General features: G+C 40.5%; 2 protein-coding genes across 4 annotated transcripts in view; one reads left to right on the top strand and one right to left on the bottom strand.

Moving 5' to 3' along the window:
- Window positions 1-11,709, top strand: part of Suz12 (SUZ12 polycomb repressive complex 2 subunit) — a 44,278-nt gene extending 32,569 nt beyond the window's left edge. For both annotated transcript variants that reach the window (XM_028759319.1, XM_028759317.1), the window contains 7 exons: window positions 265-442; window positions 2,219-2,310; window positions 2,463-2,606; window positions 3,163-3,320; window positions 6,255-6,453; window positions 6,913-6,992; window positions 8,873-11,709. In XM_028759319.1, the coding sequence (XP_028615152.1) occupies window positions 265-442; window positions 2,219-2,310; window positions 2,463-2,606; window positions 3,163-3,320; window positions 6,255-6,453; window positions 6,913-6,992; window positions 8,873-9,218 (1,197 nt within the window). In that variant the 3' untranslated portion in view covers window positions 9,219-11,709. The remainder of the gene's footprint in view (window positions 1-264; window positions 443-2,218; window positions 2,311-2,462; window positions 2,607-3,162; window positions 3,321-6,254; window positions 6,454-6,912; window positions 6,993-8,872) is intronic.
- A 7,218-nt stretch (window positions 11,710-18,927) lies between these two features.
- Crlf3 (cytokine receptor like factor 3) overlaps window positions 18,928-21,964 on the bottom strand; it is a 34,452-nt gene continuing 31,415 nt past the window's right edge. The window contains exons 7-8 of one of the 2 annotated variants that reach the window (XM_028759254.1): window positions 21,067-21,179; window positions 18,928-20,225 (exon numbers count right to left, since the gene is read on the bottom strand). In XM_028759254.1, coding sequence (XP_028615087.1) covers window positions 19,969-20,225; window positions 21,067-21,179 — 370 coding nt within the window. In that variant the 3' untranslated portion in view covers window positions 18,928-19,968. The remainder of the gene's footprint in view (window positions 20,226-21,066; window positions 21,180-21,964) is intronic. The other variant, XM_028759255.1, reaches the window with a different exon arrangement.

The following is a 21,964-nucleotide window of genomic DNA, read 5'->3' as shown; positions in this document are numbered from 1 at the left end:
TGATCAGTTCTCAGCACCAATATTGGGTTCAAGACTCAACTCCATGGTATTTATCTCATGCCCTCCTCTGGCTTTCTTTGGCACTGCACTGAAGCACATATCACAGCTGTGCACACATGTGCATATGCATTATTTTAAAATTAAAGGTTGAAAAGTATTGATTTTAAATAAATCCACATTGGCATATCATAATGAGTATCTTCATTTATTTCTGCAATATCTTTGATGTCATCATAACTCTTCCCTATTTTATTTATTGTTTAGAGGCTGCCTCCATTTGAAACATTTTCTCAGGGACCTACATTGCAATTTACTCTTCGATGGACAGGAGAAACCAACGATAAGTCTACAGCTCCTGTTGCCAAGCCTCTTGCCACTAGAAATTCGGAGAGCCTTCATCAAGAAAATAAGCCTGGTTCTGTTAAACCTGCACAAACTATTGGTAAAAATACTGTTGCTATCTAAATCGTGGTTTTAATGTTTAGGCTTAGAGTAACTCAGTTGTGCTTTTGTTGTGTTTAATTATTCAGGAAATACTGTTTGTCTTATAAAGTAGCCATATTATTAGCTGTGGTTAAGTTAGAGTTTGCCTATATTAAATATAAAGTTCTCTAGAACCTTTGTGATGGATGTTTCTGGGAATTTAACTTTGTCTTTAACATTTCAGCAGTATGATATGTATTGTTTACTACCTTCAGGTATGTCTGTAATTATCCTTGTGTCAATTTAGAACACATTTCTACACTAATTTGCCACAGATAAGAAAGTGATTGGTTTTCAATGCATTTTTTAAATGTAAGCATTGAGTTACATAGAATATTTGCCTATTGTGATCGATCAAGGCCCTGTGTTCAAACCCCTGTTCTGCACCTAAAGCACAGGTACAGATAGGATAAGAGCTCTGCTGTATTAAGTCCTAATTTAAGATATTTTAAGTCCGTCTCATAAGAACACTGCTCTTGATTTTAGAACATCTAGGCATTTTTATCTCTCAGAAGAGGGAATATTTCTCTTTGTTGTATGGTCATGTGCAATTGTTACATGCATAAAAGATCAGGTGTGGCCCACAGTAGATCCTTTTAATCTCAGCAGGAAGAGGCAGGTTCAAGACGTCATAGAGCTGATACTGAGATCCTGTCTGCTTTCTACACACGCCTGACAACCTGAATTAGTTCCCAAATCTCACATGGTAGAAAGATAGAACTGACTCCTGAAAGTTGTCCTCTGACCTCCACACACGTGCCCTGGTACTTGGTACTTAGGAATCTCAGGGGAGAAGCCCAAAATTCTGGCTGTTGTGTGTCAGGTGTTTCCACATGCCAATAAATAGTTCAGCTTTAGTAAGTACTTGCTACTTCATAACACTTCATTTAACAAGTGTTAAAACAGGCTTGAGAGATGGCTCAGCAGTTAAGAGCACCAGCTGCAAGTGTTAAAAATTATACACAAAGATAAATAAAATTTAAAAGGTAAAAAAAGCAATAACCTGTGTCATGGGAAACATTTCCTAAGTAATTCATGCTTTGGGCACTTCTCTTAAGCTAAAGAAATGGATAAAAGAATTACAGGGAAACTAGTAAACAAAGCTCGACGACAGGAGATGTGATAGTAATGATGTGCAGTCATTAGTTTTGTCCCACCCATTACTAAAATGTTTGACATTAAGTCTGATGAAATATACTAAAATCTTGAAGGATGATTATTTTGGGTGTTGTGGTGATTTTAAAACAATCAGTTTTCACTTTCTAATAACCAGTCAAAACCACAATCAGGGCTAGGTTTGAACCTCAGCGACAGAGCAGGTGACTGGCATTTGGGAGGGCCTGCGTTCAACCACAGCTCCACCCAAAACAAAGCAAAAATACCTGTGACTTCAGAAAACTTTGTGGTGACTCTGAGTTATTTTTGTTATGGTTTAGGATATCAAAGGAGTTCTTTGGGTCTTTTGGGTTTTATTTTAATGGTTTTTGTTTTTTAAGGGAAAAAAAGCGAAGTCCTCCCACTCCCGGGGTGGTGTGATGTATGTTTTTAATCCAAGCTCATGGGAGTCAGAGACAGGTGGATATACAGAGAGAATCCCTATGGGTTGCAATAAAGACTTTTCGTTATCAGTTGAAGTGAACAGAAATACCACAATTATATATCTTTGTTTAATAATTTTGGCAAGATACTTTATAAAAGAGAATCTTTCGTCAATTAAGCCTGTGTATATTTTCAGCTGTTAAGGAGACAGTGACTACAGAGCTGCAAACAAGAAAAGAAAAGGATAATTCAAATGAAAATCGCCAGAAGTTAAGAATATTTTATCAGGTAAATGCAACTGATTGGTCTAATAAATGTATCATGAAATACATTTTTCGTAGGTAGTATCTGAATGTTTTTCAGTGGTATGTTTTAGAAGTACTAAGGAAACAGTGCTTAGAAATGTGCAAATTGTCAGCTTGACACTTTTTGTTTTTTAGTTCCTTTATAACAATAATACAAGACAACAGACCGAAGCCAGAGATGACCTGCACTGCCCGTGGTGCACTCTCAATTGCCGGAAGCTGTATAGCTTACTCAAGCATCTAAAACTCTGCCACAGCAGATTTATCTTCAATTATGTAGTAAGTAGGTTTTCATTTTGTTTGCCAATAGTACACATCACACATAACAACCTTAGATAAAGGGCAGTTTGCATGTAAACAGCAAGAAGTTCTGCCCAGGTTACAGTGGGTGATTCAGGTCGCTGTATTTATTTTGCATAATAGTATTTGCATATATCATATATTCACTGAATATACTTAAGGAGAATTTTCTTCTCGATTAAGAAAAATAAGTCTCCAGACCAATAAATTAGACCATTAGCATTTTAATTCACTTTTTTGCAGGGATTTTGTTTTGTGAGACCAGATCTTATTCTGTAGCTAGGCTGCCTTGTTTTCCTGTCTGCCTTCCAAGAACTAGGATTGAATATGGAGCCATAGAGCCTACCCTGCATATTTTTTTTAAGTCTTTAGGTATGCTTTTTCATCAAGCTGATAATACTTGGTTTATTTGAGTTCTCACATTAAAAATCCATAACTATTTTAATTAAGTTAAAAGAAGTAATAGGTGTTTTATAAAGCATTATTAATATCTTCTTTTTCTAAACACCCTTTTTTGTTTTCATTTTCTTTATAGTATCATCCAAAAGGTGCTAGGATAGATGTTTCTATCAATGAGTGTTATGATGGCTCCTATGCAGGAAATCCTCAGGATATACATCGCCAACCTGGATTTGCTTTTAGTCGAAATGGACCAGTAAAGAGAACACCAATCACACACATTCTTGTGTGCAGGTAGGCAGGCAGCTTATGCTCTTGTCTTTTATTTTTTATAGATTGGTGTGTGTGTGCCTGTGTGTGTGCCTGTGTGTGTGCTCGCACATTCGTGTAGACAGATAGGAGAGAAACAGATGAATTTGTTCAAGTTGGTTCCCTCCTTCTAATATATGTCCCATGGATTGAATTTAGGCAGTCAGGCTTAGCAGCATGTGCCCTACTTTTATTGACATGAGAATAAATAAAAAAGGGGTTCGAGAAAAAGTATTTTGGTAGAATCCTCATTTCAGTATTTATCGGTGAAGTAGTATACTTCATATTTTGAGACAAGGTTTCTCTGTATAACAACCCTGGCTGTCCTGGAACTTCCTTTATAGACCAGACTGGCCTGGAACTCAAAAGAGATTCACCTGCTTCTGCCTCCCAAGCACTGGATTAAAGGTGTGTGTGCCACCATGCCTGAGTGACAATTTTTTTTTTTTTTTTTTTTAAACATTTATTTATTTATTATATATGAATACACTGTAGCTGTCTTCAGACACACCAGAAGAGGGCATCAGATCTCATTACAGATGGTTGTGAGCCACCATGTGGTTGCTGGGATTTGAACTCAGGACCTCTGGAAGTGCAGTCAGTGCTCTTAACCACTGAGCCATCTCTCCAGCCCGAGTGACAATTTTTAATGTTGCCACTCCTACATTGATTTGTGGTCTTGAAGAATTTCCCTCGTTGGGGCTGGCAAGATAGAGCTGAATGATTCAAATTAGTTGCTCTTGCAGGAGACCTAGGTTTGTGTGCATACAGACACAATAACCTACAAAAATGTGATATACTCTATTTGGATAATGTAAATGAATCTATCTCTGTAGTAGTGTAATGTCTTATAAGCGATGCTATGCCAAGATAGCCAATTATTTCTCCCTTAACTGAGCTTTGTAATACATTTTTTTTTTAAAGATTTATTTACTTATTTTATTATGAGTACACTGTAGCTGTCTTTGGACACACCAGAAGAGGGCATCCAATCTCACTATGGATGGCTGTGAGCCACCATGTGGTTGCTGGGATTTGAACTCAGGACCTCTGGAAGAGCAGTCAGTGCTTTTAACCGCTGAGCCATCTCTCCAGCCCCCTTAATTGAGCTTTGTAACTATGCAATAGTGGTGAATTTACAGTGTCAGTTTTGTCTTCTGAAATGAAAGCTTTGTTTTCATAAAACCTAAAAATCAGAATTTTTGGTTAAATGTGTATCTGTAACTATTCTATTTTTCTACTTTGTGTTAGTATATTTATAGTATATATATTGGGCGAAGATATGTAATGGCTCAGCCATTAAAGGTTAGGCTCACAACCAAAATAATATATAATAATATATGCCTTTGAGACAGTTTCACTATGTAACACACTACATTTACATATGTATATGAGTATATGCCTTGTACATGTGGATGCCCAAGAAGTCAAAAGAGGGAGTCAGATCCCCTGCAGCTGGAATACCAGCAGTTGTGATATGCCCCATGTGGTACTAGGATCCTCTGCAAGCCCACTGCACCATTGAACTATTTTTCCAGCTCCCTCAAATGTTTCCTTTTTTTTGTTTTGTTTTTATTGTGTCTGTTTTTGGCTTTGGGTTTTTTGTTTGGTTTAGTTTGGTTTGGTTTGAGGTTTTTTTGGATAGGATTTTTCTGTGTAGCCCTACTTGTTCTGGAACTCAGGATGTAGACCAGTGTAGACATAAATGTTTTGCAACCTACTTTTAATAAGGATTCAACCTCTCCACTGGCCCACTACCCAGCAGAGGTAATGGAAAAGAAAAGTTATTAGGATGTGCAGGGAAGTGGACCTGTTCAGCAATATTCTTTAGGGGCAGGCTTGATCTTCTTTGGTAGCAGTTCAGCCCTGTAGCAAACACCAAATATGATTCAGCAGCTATAGTCTAGTCCTTTCAGCAAGCAGACACCAGGCAGCTGTAGTTCAGTCCTGAAGAAAACACCAGGCTCACCACCATCTGCCTAAGGCAAGGCCCTGGAAGAAGCAAACTCCTGCAGGAACCCCTTGAGCAGTTCTTGGGCAAGTTTCTCTCAATGGCAACATTACCACAGGTTGATCTCAACATAGCTATGTAAGGTGAACCAATACATTGGTGAATTTAGGGAATAATATCAAGGTGGAGCAAACCAAAGCTCATTATTCATCTCCCACTTCCTGTGGGGTCCTATGAAGCGTTCTTTCATGTGTTTGCTTTAGCAAGACATCCTTTCATCTGTGTGCCCCAGCAAAACATTATTTGACATAACTAACTTTCCAAAGAAAGTAGAAGTTTCCACTTTAGAGCAGACTGACCCTGAACTCAGAGACCAGCTTGCCTTTGCTTCTAGAATGCTGGGATTGAAGGCATACCCCACCCCACTTTGCCCCCTTGAATATTTTTTTTAATGTGTCCTACCTAACAATTTATTAATTTTCCTTATAAACATTTTTTGTTTGTTTATTTGCTTTTTAAGACAGGGTTACTCTGTGTCCTAGAACTTACTGTGTAGACCAGATTGGACTTGAACCTGGAGATCTGCCTGCCTTTGGCTCCTGAATTTACTTGGAGTAAAGATGTGGGCAACCCCTGCCAGGCTCTTGGATAGATCTTCAATTTTTTTGTTTTTGTTTGTTTTAAGTTTTTCATACCCAGAAAGACATTGTTTTCTTTGAAACTTTGTTTAATATGTAGAACTGGGGCTATACAGACAGGTTGGTCTCTGGTTCTTGAGGAGTGGGGAAGGGGAGTTATGTGTTATGTTCATTTTGCATTATATATTGAAAAAAAATAGTGTGAGAGAGTGCTGCTTCAAGTACTATTATGTTCTTCATTTTACAAAATAGTAACACTACAGATACTATCTCGTGTTCAGTGTCATATTTGTGTAAACTTTGTCTTGTTTGATCTCTTGATTTCATTAGGCCAAAACGAACAAAAGCAAGTATGTCGGAGTTTCTTGAATCTGAAGATGGAGAAGTAGAGCAGCAAAGAACATACAGTAGTGGCCACAACCGTCTCTATTTCCACAGTGACACCTGCTTACCTCTCCGGCCACAAGAGATGGAAGTAGATAGTGAAGATGAGAAAGATCCAGAATGGCTGAGAGAAAAAACCATTACTGTAACTACCTTTTTTCCTCCTCCCCAGCACCACTCATACAACTTTTATAATTGTCATTTACAAAGCTATTTAAGTAAGAAAAAGTTTACTTTCCTGTGTGAGTTTCTATTGGATACTTTAATTTTTAACTTTTTATTGCTGTTTTGAAACTTAGAATTTTCCTTCTAAGAGAAATGTTTAAGTAAAAGTTGATTTTATTAAGTGCTCCCAGATATGGTGGCACATGCCTTTGGTCCCAGTACTCTGGAGGCTTAGGCAGATGAATTTCTGAATTTGAAGATAGCCTGGTCTACAGAGTGAGTTGTAGGAAAGCCATGGCTTTGTAGAGAGACCCTGTATGAAAAGAAAAGCGACATCTTTGCTATTTTTCTGTTTCAAATTATTCTGCTTTGACACCCTATTTTTCTTAAAAATACTACTACTGTTATAAATGTGATAGATTTTTTTTTTCTCTTTCAGCAAATTGAAGAATTTTCTGATGTGAATGAAGGAGAGAAAGAAGTAATGAAACTGTGGAATCTCCATGTCATGAAGCATGGGTAGAGTGTTTCTGTTCCATTACTTCGTTCTTTTGCTGCTTCTCATTCTATGAGTCTGTGTAGTTTTTTTTTGTTAGTTATTTTATGTGTGTGGGTGTTTTGCTTGCATGTATGTTTGTGTGATTTCTATGTGACTAATGGCACCAAAGGACACTTGTAAGCTGCCTCATGAGTGCTAGGAATTGAACTCAGGGTATCTACAAGAAAAAGTGCTCTTAATCACTGAGACATCCTCTGGTACCACGATAAAATTATAGGTGTGCAAGACCATATGTGGCTCATTCTATTATCGTTATCATCATCGTCATCATCATTATGTGGATGATGACATACACATGCTGTATTGTTCATGTGGAGATCTTTGGCAATCAGTTATCTCCTGTAGTAGGTTCAAAGAGCATGGCACACATGCCTTTACACTGAGCCATCTTGTTTCCCTTATCCTTTTAAAAAGACAAGAAGATTGGTTTTGTTGTTAGGGTCTTTCTACATTGCCCTGGCTATCCTGGATCTCACTTTGTAAACCAGGCTACCCTCAAACTCACAAAGATCAGCCTATCTCAGCTTCCTAAGTACTGGAATTAAAGATGTCTACCACACATCATCAAAGATCATCTTTTATATGGTGCCTTGCAAAGGTTTAAGGGAATGTGGTAACAATCAGAGAATTACCTGCCAGAATCTTATTTAAACTTACTTTAGATTAGTATTCTAAATATTACCCTCATTCAGAAGTATATTAAATGTATGTATTAGCCAATGATTGTTACAGAATGAACTCCCTGGTTTTAAAGGGCCTTGAGATTGTCTAAAGCATGCATATATACATATACATATATATTATGTATGTGCATGCACATACATTATATATATATATAATGTATGTGCATGTATATATATACACATGCACATACATATATATGCAGTTTTTTATTTGTGTGTTTTTAATTTGTGGGGTTGTGTGTGTTTTGCCTCCAGAAGCCAGATTATATTTCTGGATCTGGAGTTGCCTGAGCTTCTAATCCTTCCCACATGTGCTGGGAACCAAACTCAGGTCCTCTGTGGGAGCAACAAATGCTCTTAACTGCTTAGTCATCTCTCTTGCCCCTCACCATATCCTCTTTACTCAGCATTCCAAATAGCTACAACTATGAGGATGTGCCACCATCCTCGATTTCTTTTTTTCTTTGTATTGCCAATGAGTACAAAGATGTGTGATGTGCTTAAAAGTTTTTAAAGTCACATGGTGAATGCTTGCCACACAATCCTGATTGCCTCAGCTGAAGCCCTGAAACCTACAGAAACTTAAAAAAGGAGTTAACTCTATAAAGATGTCTTGGCACGCACATACACAATACTAAAAATAAATTTTTACAAAAGAAGTGATGGAAGAGTGAAGAAACGATTCAGTGGTTAAGAGCAAAACATCCAGGTTCAATTCCCACCAATCACAGTGGTTCATACCTGTCTCTCATTCCAGGTACACATGTGGTATGCTGACATATGTGCAGGCAAAAAATTCATATACATATATACTAAAAATTCATATACATTCATAGGGATTGTATTAAATGTTTGCCTCCTCCCCCCTTGATATGCCCATTTAAATGTAGTCGGTGTTTTAAGTAGATTGCTTAGCTAAAATGTATAGAGCAGTATCCCTCACATACAGAAGTCAGGAGTTTAGTCAATTTCCTGGTCTAACTCTGTAAGTATGACAGCTCTTGGTTAAAGTCTTACTCGTGGTTGAAATATCATGTCTTACTAGTAGTAACTTTGTATTAAGTAATTTGCTTGGGCGTGTTTGTCATGTTACACATTGCTTATTTCTTGTTTTCTCAAAGAATTTGTATCATTAATGCTTTGTTTTTCTTGAATAGATTTATTGCTGACAATCAAATGAATCATGCCTGTATGCTGTTTGTAGAAAATTATGGACAGAAAATAATTAAGAAGAATTTATGTCGAAACTTCATGCTTCATCTAGTCAGCATGCATGACTTTAATCTTATTAGTATAATGTCAATAGATAAAGCTGTTACCAAGCTCCGAGAAATGCAGCAAAAACTAGAAAAAGGAGACTCTGCGGCCCCTGCACATGAAGAAATAGCTGAGGAACAAAATGGGACAGCAAATGGATTCAGTGAAACTAACTCAAAAGAGAAAGCTTTGGAAACAGACGGCGTCTCAGGGGTTCCAAAACAGAGCAAGAAACAAAAACTCTGAGAACGAGCCCGTGTTGTGGACAGACACTGAAGTTGCTTCTAGGGAATTCAGCCTCTAGGAAGAGTTTTGGTTTTAGGTTGTTTGGTTTTAATCATGAATTCGGAAGAGGTAATGCTAGATGAAGTCATTGATTTCAGCACGGAGGTTCTGTTGGTCTGCTTCGCTTCTTCTCCTCACGTGCGTATCCGCTTTAGTGATGTCCTCAAAATTTGGTTTTAGCCTGAAAAGCAGTTTTTCAAATAGTTAATTTTTTTTCTTAGCTCTAACAGTCATGTGTTTAAATATATTGGGTTAATCTAGAAATTTCACACCTAAATTTTAATGCTTGTTTCATTTGTGACTGTTTTTCTGTTTTGTAATTATGAGACATTTTCTGGGAAAGGAAGGTTGGGATGTTATGCTGTCTTAAAGATGGAGAATTTTTGTGAAATTGTTACATTGCCATTTTCCCCCAAACTTTCACCCTTGATTCAGAAACCGTTTATTCGTTTGGGATGAGAAGTTACAATGTGAGTTGTGCATCAGTTGGTGTTACAGGTTTAAAACAGCCCCCGTTGGTCTCCTCCTGGAGGCCGTGTGACCTCTCCATACAGCCATGCAGTGAGTGCCATGTGCACTGATGGAAGTTACTGTTGGTTTTCAAGTGACTGATTTTAGTGCTTGTTTTTCCAATTTAGTTTTTTACTTGAACATGTGTTTAGTTTTTCCTTTTTAATGAGGTAATCCCATGGAAAATTGTTCTGTCCACATCTTCTGCACTAGGATGATAAAGCAAGAGTAACAGAGAGTTAAAAGATGCCACTTTGTGGTGGAGGGTGTCCCTGAGTATGAACCAGAAGATGTCACACCTTGTTTCCTTTGTGATGTCCTTCATGATTAGAATATCCATATAGATAAGCTGACTTGAATTGTTTTGAGCAATTTTCCCTGTGTTCTGTGTTTAATGCACATATTTGCGGTTGGGTTTTCTCCAACAGAAAGTGGTTTCACTACTGGCATATTAATAAGCACGAATAGGTTTTTATTCCAACTCCAAGCACTGTGGTTGAATAACATCACCTCAATTTTTTATTATCCTTTAAAGAGATTGCATTTTCATATTCTTTATTTATAAAGGATCAATGCTGCTGTAAATACTGGTATTTTTAATGTTTTAATTTCATTCCACCACCATCAGATGCAGTTCCCTGTTTTGTTTAGTAAAGGGACATAAGCTTTCTCATGGTGTCTTCAGAGATTTATAAGTGTAAATACTGATTTGGCTGGTCTTTACGATGTGTTTAACTGTGAGGCTATTTAAATAGTGTGGATGTGACTTGTCATCCAGTATTAAGTTCTTAGTTACTGGTTTTTGTGTTAAAAAATAAGAAAGAGGAAGCTGCAGCTTTCATTGTGGGCTCTCTGGCTGGTAAACTCTCCTCATGAGTTCACTGAACTCTCATTTTGCCTCTGGGTAGTGGGTTCTGAGCATTTCTCCTGGGCTTTAATTTGCTAAAGCTGTGCACATATGTAAAAAAAAAAATAGATTATTTTAGGGAAGATGTAGGTGTAGAATTATTGCTTATGTCATTTCTTAAAGCAGTTATGCTCTTAATGCTTAAAAGAAGGCTAGCATTGTTTGCACAAAAAAAAAAAAAATTGGTGATTTCCCTCCCCTGAATAGTAATGAAATTACTTCTGTTGAGTAAACTTTTTATGTCATCTTATAATAAAAGCTGAAAATGCCCTTTGTTTCTATTTATAAAAAAAAAAAGCTTTTCTATATGTACCCTTGAGAACAGATTTTGAAGAAATCATGTAAGATGATAAAGCATTTGAATGGTACAATAGATGTAAAAAAATTCAGTTTAAAAGAAACGTTTGTTTTTACATTAAATGTTTATTTGAAATCAAATGATTTTGTACATAAAGTTCAATAATATAAAGCTGTATTCTGCTTTTCTTCATTCCTGGTCTGCATTGTTAATGTGTGCATGTAGGCTTTGCTTAGATGGCTTAGGAAGGATCGAAACAAGAACACTAGTTTGATGAGAGAACTTAATAGGAAATCAAGAAAAATGAAAATCTGTTTTCAACACTCACAGGTGATATCATTTACAGAGAATCTGACTCCTGTGTGAGGTGCTGGAGCCTTGCCTGTCCTACTAGTTAATGGCTCTACCGCTTAGACAAATGCCATTCTTCAAATTCATTTAGAAAATTTATTATTGGCCCCAAATTGTTCTCTAAGTACATAGTTCAGAGCAAAGCCAGTAAATCAAACTGGTATCTCCAGTTGTAGATGTTTTCATTTGTTTATTTTTTGTTTTTGTCTTAATATGTATGTGTTTTGTTTGTTCATCTTTTATACTTAACTGTTTTGAGACAGGGTATTCTCAGTATATCCCTGTTTTAGAGTTAGCTCTGTAGACCAGGTTAGCCTCAGAGATCTGTCTGCCTTTGTCCACCCTCACCAGTACTCCACGTCCAGGATTAAAGTTGTACACCATCACACTTGGTTTCTTTTCTTTCTTTTTTTTAAAATTTATTATGTGTATGTCTCTGTCTTCAGACACACCAGAAGAGAGCATCGGATCCCATTGTAGATGGTTGTGAGCCACCATGTGGTTGCTGGGAATTGAACTCAGGAGCTCTTAACCACTGAGCCATCTCCAGCCTGTTCACACACACACATACCCCACCCCCACCCCCCACCCCCGTCTCCCTTCCTCCCTCTTCCTTCCCCACCCTTGCGTGTGTTTTGTTTTCTGTTTGTTTGGTTTGGTTTTGAGACTGGAACTCTGTAGATCAGACTGGCCTCAAATAAGATCCACTTGCTTCTGTTTCCCAAGTGCTGGATTTAAAGGCATGTGGACCACATCCAGGCCACATGTGGCTTTTTAAATGTTTGAAATGAAAATGAATTTATCTTGGTCTTCCAAAAGGTTAGAGTAGCAATTCAAGTAAACACATGAAATGATTGGTTAACTGTTGTATCTGTTATGGTATGAAACTGTTAGGCTGGATTCAGTAGACACTAGTTTGATTTTAGTCTCCTTTTCCTGGTATCAGCCCTCTGTCCAGTCTGCAGTACACTCCTGCTAGTACTGTCTGGATATAGTAAATGTTTCCCTTTTGATGTTTTCAGCTTAAGAATGGCTTTATTTTTATCCTCATCCAAACTCCAGCATGGTCTATAAAAGGTCAGTAAGGGAGTGAGGAGACAGCCCAGCAGTTAAGAGGACTTGAATTCAGTTCCCAGCACCCATGTAAAGCAGCTCACAGCTAACTCTTAATTCCAACTCTGGCACCTACATGCTCTGAAACATGTGTGCACATAAAATCTCTTGACTATGTCCCTCTCTCTTCTCTCTTTTCCTCTCTCTCCCTCCCTCCCTCCTTCCCTCCCTCCCTCCTCTGTGTGTGTGTGTGTGTTTTGGTTTCCATTTGTGCGGTTTGGTTTTGAGACATAATCTATGTATAGATTACAATTAAATATAATTTGCACACATAAAATCTCTTAAAATAGTTGAGCTGGAGAGATAGCTTAGTGGTTTAGAGCACTGGCTACACTTCTAGAGGCCTGGTATCAGTTCCTAGCACCTACTTGGTGACTCAAAACCATCAGTTCTGCCGGCTCAACACCCTCTTCTGGCCTCCTTGGGTACTTGTCATATAAATGATGCAGGCTCAAAACTGCCTGTAACTTCCACTTCAGGGAAGCTGATGCCTTCTTTCTGGCCTCTGTGGGCACTTGCACTCACATATGTACACAAATATATACATTTAAAATGTCTTATTTCTCTTCCTCCTCTTCTTCCTCTCCTCTTCTTCCTCCTCCTCCTCCTCCTCCCTCATCCTTCTCTTTCTTCTTTAAAAGAACTGACTGACTAGGGACTTCAGAACATGAAAACAACAGTGTGGCATTCCTTCTGTCCTAATTGTCTTCAGACAGAACTGAAGAAAACAAGCCAACAAAAGTCCAATCTCTGACTAAAGCATTGAGAAAGACAGCCCTACCTGTTGCTTTACTCCAACCAAACACCACTGTTCTGGAACAAATGGCCACTGATTACGACATGCACAGGTTCAAATGTGGAATACTTTTTTGTATTGTAGTGGCTATACTTTGGGAAAGGGTTTTTGAAATACAAACAAGGAGTAAAAAGAAAAACTTGGGTGTGTCTTAAATCCAAGAAACAGAAACAGAAAGGGCATTTGAAATGGCTCAGTGGGTAAAGATGCTGAGCCTGGTAATGTGGGTTCTATCTCGAAGGCCCACTTTCTTAACCCCTCTGGCCTTCACTGAGATGATATGGCACACATATTGGCAAGCAGACACACACAGGTGCACAAGCATATGTAAATAAGTGTGAACACCAACCATGTACAGACACAGGCAATGACTGGAGCAGTCACATGGCCACAGACAAGAAATTCATGGAAGCTGGAAGAAGCTGGGATGCCTCCCTAGAGCTTCCCACACATCAACCTCCAGGGTCAGAGGCTCACTGGCCAGAAAGGACAAGGACAACAGCACTTGTTTTGTTGTTTTCTTTCTTTTGTTTTGATACAGGGTTTTTCAGTGTAGCCCTGGCTGTCCTTGAACTCACTCTTTAGACCAGGCTGTCTTAGAACTCAACAGAGATCTGACTGCCTCTGCCTCCCAAGTGCTGGGATCAAAGATGTACACTACCATAGCATGGCCAATACATATTTTAAATTTTGAGTTTGCATACAAATCTGTGAGTGTGTGTGTGTGTGTGTGTGTATACAATGTGCAGTAAGTGGACACAGAGGTCAGAAGAGGGTATCAGATCCCCTGGAACAGGAGTTACAGAGAGTTGTTGGCTCCCATGTGAGTGCTAGGAACTGAATCCAGGTCTTCTGCAAGAGTAGTCAGTGTTCTTAACCACTGAGCCATCTGTCCAGCATCACAACACATACTCATAATGATATTAAAGCAGTTCAAGTATATAAGAGAACTTATAAGAGCACTGACTGCTCTTCCAGAGGTCCTGAGTTCAATTCCCAGCAACCACATGGTGTCTCACAACCATGTGTAATGGGATCCGATGTCCTCTTCCGGTGTGTCTGAAGACAGCTACTATGTACTCATATACATAAATAAATCTTAAAAAAATAATATATTTCCATTTTATGTGCATTGGTGTTTTGCCTGCATGAAGTTGTGTCAAATCTTGGAGTTATAATTTCCAGCTGCCATGTGGTTGCTGGTATTTGAACCTGGGTCCTCTGGAAGAACAGTCAGTGCCCTCAGCTGCTCAGCCATATTTCCAGCCCCAAGAGGAAATTTTTTGTATAATAGTGAGGCTTACACACAGTCCTCAGTTTCTATTGCTGAGTGACAACCCAGGCACAAGCAGGGCTGGCAATCCACAGGTCCAGAGTGACAACCTAGTAGTGTCAGTGAAGACCTATAGGGCCCACATTTGCACCCCAGTCCAGAATCCAGTACGCATCATGGTGTGACCCAGAGGATGCCTAACAGCTCGAGTACTTTAGTTGTGGTCTACTGAAGTGTTAGCAAAGCTACCCCCAGGAAGAGGCACCCTGCCCACAGCTGTGAGCCACTGAGGGGTATCATCACCTTGAGGATCCCGATTGCCTTTAGGATCCCTTTAGGATCTGCTTTAGGGATAGGCAGGCATCCCTTCCCCTAACTCCATTCTGCTGCAGGACTATCAGCAGCTACAAGGTTTAATATGTGGGGGCTGGAGAGATGGCTCAAAGTGTAAGAATGCTTGCTACACAACCCTTGACTCGAGTGTGGATCTCAGCATCCACATAAGCCCTGTGTGGCCTCATGTGCCTATAACCCCAGGGCCGTGAGGGTCCAGAGACAGGAATCATTGGAGCTTCAGGTTCAGGGAGGGGATCTGCCACAAAGGAGTAAGGCAGAGGATGAGAGAGCCCGTCCAATCCACACATGTCACAGATTTAGTATGGTCTAGAACCTCATAACTTAAAATGTCCATTTACTTACATTTTGCTTGTTTGCATCCATGTAAACGTGTGTGTGTGTGTGTGTGTGTATGTGTATAGAAAAAGCGGACATCCAGGCATCTTTCTGAAGATTCTATTACCAGGAGGACCAGCAAATGCCCCCATTCAGCAAACACTCACTTTTCACATGAGTGCCAAGAAAGACCTCACACTGAAAGACACACACTCAAATTGGAATGTGTCTGGCCTCTCTTGACCCCACTATTGCTTTGTGTGTGTGCCTTTTCTGGAATTTTTGCTGTTTGAAGCAGAGTTGGAATTTATTATTTTTATAAGTAGAAGTGTTTTGCCTATGCCATGTATATCTGTGTACCATGTGCATGTCTGGTGCCCAAGGAGGCCAGAGGTAAGTGTTGGATCTGGTAGAACTGGAGTTACAGATGGTTGGGAGCTGCCACATGTATGCTGGAAATTGAATTCAAGTCCAGAAATTGAATGCAAGAGCAGCCAGTGTTCTTCCTCCCCCGCCCCTTCCCTTTTCCCGCTCACTTCAGCTCTGCTCACTCTGGCCCCAAGGTTTTTATTTATTATATGTAAGTACACTGTCACTGTCTTTAGATACCCCATAAGAGGGCATCAGATCTCATTACAGATGGTTGTGAGCCACCATGTGATTGCTGGAATTTGAACTCATGACCTCCAGAGCAATCAGTGCTCTTAACCACTGAGCCATCTCACCAGCCACAGCCAGTGCTCTTAATTGCTGAGCCAACTCTTTAGCCCCAGAGATATCTTAATACAAATTCTGAGTGTAAGGGTCAAGGGAAAGAGGCACTTGGAAACACAAACCCAAGCCTGATTGTGGCTTCTCGAAAACATGATCACTCAGTCTTGTTTGTTTTCTTCTAGATTTGATTTGCTGTAGTCATGGTAACCATGACTTTAACATTTTTCTATGTGTGTGTACAGAGTGAAAACATGTGTGCTCACACATCCCTATGTGTGCACATGGAGGTCAGAAAACAACCTCGGGTGTCAGTCCCACCATACACCTTGCTAGGGTCTCGTTTCTCTGCTGGGCAGGCCAGCCCTGGAGAAGCCCTGGATAACATGCTTACAGTACAGTTAGCATTTACGTGAATTCTGGAAATCTGCAATCAGGTCATGCCTCAGCAAGCATTTCTGTTTAAGTCATCTCCCCAACACAACAGTAGATTTTCTGAGTTCTGTGTTCTGGTAAGTCACTGAAGCTCAGGGTAGCCTGCTTTCTTGGTTTTACTTTTAAATGTGTGCATTGGCTCGTTTGTGAATGCAGGTACCCACAGAGGCCAGAAGAGGGCATGTAACTCCTGGAGCTGGAGTTACAGTTCATTGTGAGCTGATTTGCCTGAGGGGAACAGAACTCATGTCTTCAGCAAGAGCAATTTAAGGTGTTCTTAACTAGAGCCACCTTACTATTTCCTGTATTTTTTGAGACAGGGCCTCACTATTTAGCCTGTGTCGGACAGAAACTCCAGATTCCCTTGCCTTGACCTACTTGTTGGGACTCTAGGTGTACAACTACAACCAGCTCTGGGGGACAGCCAGAGTACTGTAGACGCCCGTCTGGGCCTCAGGCTCAATCAGCACTGGGAAATCCCCTGAATTTTACTACTATTTCCAAACTACTCCACGGTGCTTTCCATGGAGCATCTGATGATGATTTGGGGTTCCTCCTGTTCTCATGTCTGTTCATCTTTAATTTCCTCTTCCTGTGCAGACACTAAGATCACATAGGTCTTGCAGTATCTGTGGTTTCTTTCTACCAACTTGGACTTGTGACTCACAGGAATCCCCTGCCGCAGCCTTCCAGTGTTTCCTATATAATTTTACATCTACGTAGTCACTCTATTTCATTTATTTGTATACATGCACATGTGTAGAGGTCAGAGGACAATTCAGGGGAGTCCATTCTCTCCTTTTACCGTGCAGGTTCCATGGACAGAACTTAGGGTGCCAGGCAGGCTTAGTGGCAAGTTTTCTCCTTTACCTGTTAAATAATCTGACTGGCCTCTCTCATTCTCCCTGATAAGGTTGTGTTCCAGGCTTGCTTCTTACTTGTAATGCTCCTAAGAATGTTCCCCTGATTGACCTTGAACTTCTGATCCTTCTGCCTTCATCCACCTGAGTGCTGGGATTTCAGGCTTGTTCCATCATGCTGTTTTATGAATCACTCGGGGAATCACTCAGGGCTTCATGGATGCCTGGCAAGCACTCTAGCCATAAACTACACCCCACACCTTAGTTCTTCCTCCTCCTCGTCCTCTTTTCCTTCTCCGTATTCTTTTATAACAAGGTCTAACTATGTAACCTGGACTGTCCTGAACTCTCTTTGTAGACAAGGTTGGCCTTAAACTCAGAGATCCACCATCCTATGCCTACCCAGTGCCAGGATCAAAGCTGTGCGCCACTGCACCTGGCTAGCTCATCTTTCTGTGTGAGATTCTGAGCTATGAAAAGCTACAAGTAATCACTACAAACTTCCTGGAATCCATTTAGAAAATTTTAGCTCTGTGAATGAAAATACCAGTATCTGTAAAGACCAAATCATTAAGTATAAAGAGCTGTGTACACAGAGAACGAAGATGGGCACACTCATGGGAAGCCCTCTTGTGCATACAGAACAACAAAGAGAAAACAGGAACCCCAGAGAAGATAGCAGAGTTTCCTATGTGGAACAGGATGGCTTCTATGCCCTAATTCTGGTGATGGAACACCCACCACACTTGACCCAGAGTTTTTCCATACTATCTGCATTTTGCTGATGCCCTCCTTACAGAAGTACAACTAAAATGTAAATAAGCATTATGTTTCACTTCAGTGAGGACAGATTGGACTATGGCTGCTCAGGTTGGATGCTATCAGTCAGCCAGGTCATCCTCTCCGGGCACAATCTCCATCAATTCAGAGACCTGGGAAGAGGGAATCACAGAGGAACTGACTGGCCTGTGGGGACTGCTATCAGTATTTCTCACCTTGACTAATGTAGGAGGGCCCAGCCCACTGTGAGCTGTGAAATCCTTGGGGGCATCTCATGCTGTATAAGAAAGGTGGCTAAGTCCAGGGCAAGCAAGCCCGAATGCAGCATTCCTCCATGACAGCTAGGGCTATATAGAGAAACCCTGTCTCGAACAAACAAATGGAAAGGAAGGAAGGAAGGAAGGAAGGAAGGAAGGAAGGGAGGGAGGGAGGGAGGGAGGGAGGGAGGGAGGGAGGGAGGGAAGGAGGGAGGGAGGGAGGGAGGGAGAGGGGGAAAGAGAGAGGAGAGAGAGGGCGGGGGGAGGGAGAGAGAGAAAGGAAGGAAAACAGACAAAGAACCAAACAAGAAAGATCTCTAAATTCAAGGCCAGTCTGGTCTACATATTGAGTTCCAGGCTAGCCAGGGCTACACAGAGACCACAAAAACAAACAAAAAACCCCACACATTAAACATACATTTAATAAAGAAAGAAAAAGATATGAAGAAGTGTGGAGAAAATGCCTCATCTCCATTCATCCAATTATATATTGCCACATATATTATACACATATTATGTGTAAGGCACTGTGCTTGGTGTGAGATGAGATTCAGAATATAAACAATATATAAGCATCCTCTTACAAGTTATAATAATAACTAAGAAAAATGCCTGGAGCCACAACAAACCTTTTTTTTCTATTAAATTTATAATAAAAAGTATATTAAGATTGGATTCATTATATTCACAAAAAAAACCCCACAAAATACATACTGTGAACTTTTTATTTTGTTTTAGAAGGCTGGATAAGGCACTTACACTCTAGAACCTCTATTTAACATGAGAAGGGCACTTATACATAAAATGGGAGGAAAGGTCATGATTGTCGGAAAGGGAACATGAATCCCAAATAAATTATCTTACAAAAATATCACACTTGCTTTTCCACTTTTTTTTACTATTGGTAAAAACAAACAAAAATTCACATTAAAAATTATCTGTACGCTGGTATAACAAGACCACAATTTTTAACATATTAAGTAAGTCAAATAAATATTTTACAGAAATTTAAGTTTTTAAAAAAATAGGTCAAGTATTTATCCTTTATTTCTTTGGTCCACTGAAAGACCAGTTTTCAACCTGACATTACACTGACTTAACCCTCTGCACAGCCCGTGTGCATGGCTGAAGCAGGATACATGTGTGACCTGCTAACACTGCTGTGTTCTTCCAGAAGTGGCTTCCCCTTGAGGAATGCAGACTTTCTGCCCTCTCTCGTGTCACACTGCCAGTAAAGAGAAAAGATTCTGACACTGGCTATCACAGATGCCTGCTCAGACACTGTAAAGATGCAGAATTCATTAAGGTTCCCAGACGCAGAGTCTCCTGAGCACAGGAGCAAGGTCAGCACACTCAGGGGTTGCAGCAGAGATGGGCAAAGGCTCATGGACAGGCGCTGAGGAGCCTGGCCTCCCGCCGTCTCCTCCTGCTGTTTACTTCTGGCCTTCAATCTTGATGAAGAGTTACTAATGTGACATTTTCTGTTCTAACAACCAACTTTAGGAAGAACAGTGGAAAAAAGTATGCAGACTTTTAGAGCTAGTTTGATATTTGTACTAAAAACAAAACTGAGCTATAGTTTTGTCCACCCTGTTCAGCTCGCTTCTTACTGAAATCTTCCAGGTGAACCCAGCAACACTTACCATTTCTGGTGGACAGAGAGGTAAGCTCACCTTTTCAAAGTCAAGTACAACTAAACCAAGGACAGAAACAGCAAACCCTCACACCAAAGCCAAGCCCTGCAAATGCTAAAATACCAGCACTTTCCATCCGGGGTAGAAAAACGAGCATCCGAAGTAAAGAGAGCCACAGGCCTGCTCCAGCAGCCAGTCAAACACCACCTCCCGGTTACTGGAGCCGATGGTCACTCGGAGCTTGACATTCCCACCTTCATTGCTGTTAGATGTTCCTAGAGTTACAGCTTCGATGTCAAACGTGACAGTGGAGCCAGAGGTGACGGCAGGCAACTGATTGGTCATTTCTTTTCCATTGACAAAGACTGCACCTAAAACATTAAAGTCATTCATTTACCTGAGCAATGACAGAGAGTTAAAACAGCTTCTAGATTATTAGTTCAGAAAAAGGAAGACTCCAGAAAACTGTGTATTGATAGTGGATTTAAACAGAGATTGCACCCCTCACCCCCATTCCCACAGGTGAAGCAAAAATCCGAGCTTTAACCACACTTCAGAACTCTGGTATGAGTTTCCACGAGAAGTGCACGGAAAGGAAGACAGTTTCTGCCAGCCCTCAACAGCAACAGTTTCCTGTGTGACACCATTTCTGTCAGCCCTCAACAGCAACACAGTCTCCTGTGGTGACATACAGGAATCTTGCTTATCTAATGTTTTACTTTGTACCACAAGAAAATTAACTGTTGACTTAGGAGTGATTTATTTATTTTATTCACTCAAAGATGAAGGAAAAAAATCCCAAATTGGCCTCAAACTCCTAAGTGCTAGGACTAGAGGTGGGTGGCAGCCATGTCTGGATCTGGGAAGTGATTCGGAAAGCATAAATACTATGGAATTTGAGTAATAATGATGTGTGATGTGTACGTAAGTATGGCCTGTGTATGCTGTGGCACACACGTGGAAGCTGAGGACAGCTCTGTGGAGTGGCTCCCTCGTCTCCCCTTCATGTGGGTTCAGGGTTGTGGGATCTGCATGGCAAGTGCCCTAAGTAGTGTGTGGTTTCTCTTCTCATAGCTAAGTAAGACTGGTGGCTGCTTCCCTCCTTTGAGGGCTTGCATGGTGCCTCCTGGTACCACTACTTAGACATTACGGAGGAGGCTCGCCGGTCAGCTCTAGCCAGTGGTCTGTTTCGCACAGCCATGCGTGCCTTACCGTTTGTGCTGATACACACAGCTTGGTCCCGCTGCAGAGATTCATAGCCATTCTGCTTCTCAGCACACACTCCTATACTGTCTCTTCTGTCGGGCTGTCCCACAGTTTCAACTCTGTTATTGAAGTAGAAAGGTCATCTCATCTTTCTCTCTTTTTAAATGCAACATGGGATGGGCAAGATGGCTCAGTGGTTAGGAGTACATACAGAAGTTCAGTCTGGCCGGGCGGTGGTGGCACACACCTTTAATCCCAGCACTTGGGAGGCAGAGGCAGGCGGATTTCTGAGTTCGAGGCCAGCCTGGTCTACAGAGTGAGTTCCAGGACAGCCAGGGCTACACAGAGAAACCCTGTCTTGAAAAACCAAAAAAAAAAAAACCAAAAAAAAAAAAAAAAAAAAAAACAATAAGTTCAGTCCCTAGCACCCGGCCTGGTCTTTGCTATTTTGTGGGTTTTTCCCCACGCTTTACCTGCCCCTCCCCACTTTTACCCCCTATCACTAGATAGGAGAAAAAGGATAGAGGAAGAAGAAATAGAGATTCCTGAGTCTAATTTCTTTCTTAAATTCTTTTTTTTTTTTAAAGATTTATTTATTTATTTATTTTATTTTTGAGTACACTGTCGCTGTCTTCGGACACACCAGAAGAGGGCATCCAATCTCATTATGGATGGTTGTAAGCCACCACGTGGTTGCTGGGATTTGAACTCAGGACCTCTGGACGAGCAGTCAGTGCTCTTAACCGCTGAGCCATCTCTCCAGCCCTCTAATTCTCTAATTTCTTTCTTATCCCCACCTCCAATTCACCACGTATCACTAGACAGGATCTAGAGAAAGAAGGACAGAAGGAGGAGAGAGAGAGAGAGAGAGAGAGAGAGAGAGAGAGAGAGAGAGAGAGAATGA

Source organism: Grammomys surdaster, unplaced genomic scaffold, assembly GCF_004785775.1.
Source record: "Grammomys surdaster isolate TR1022 unplaced genomic scaffold, NIH_TR_1.0 126278, whole genome shotgun sequence".
In the NCBI taxonomy this organism is placed as follows: Eukaryota; Metazoa; Chordata; class Mammalia; order Rodentia; family Muridae; genus Grammomys; species Grammomys surdaster.
This window is presented reverse-complemented; position numbering and strand designations above follow the sequence as displayed.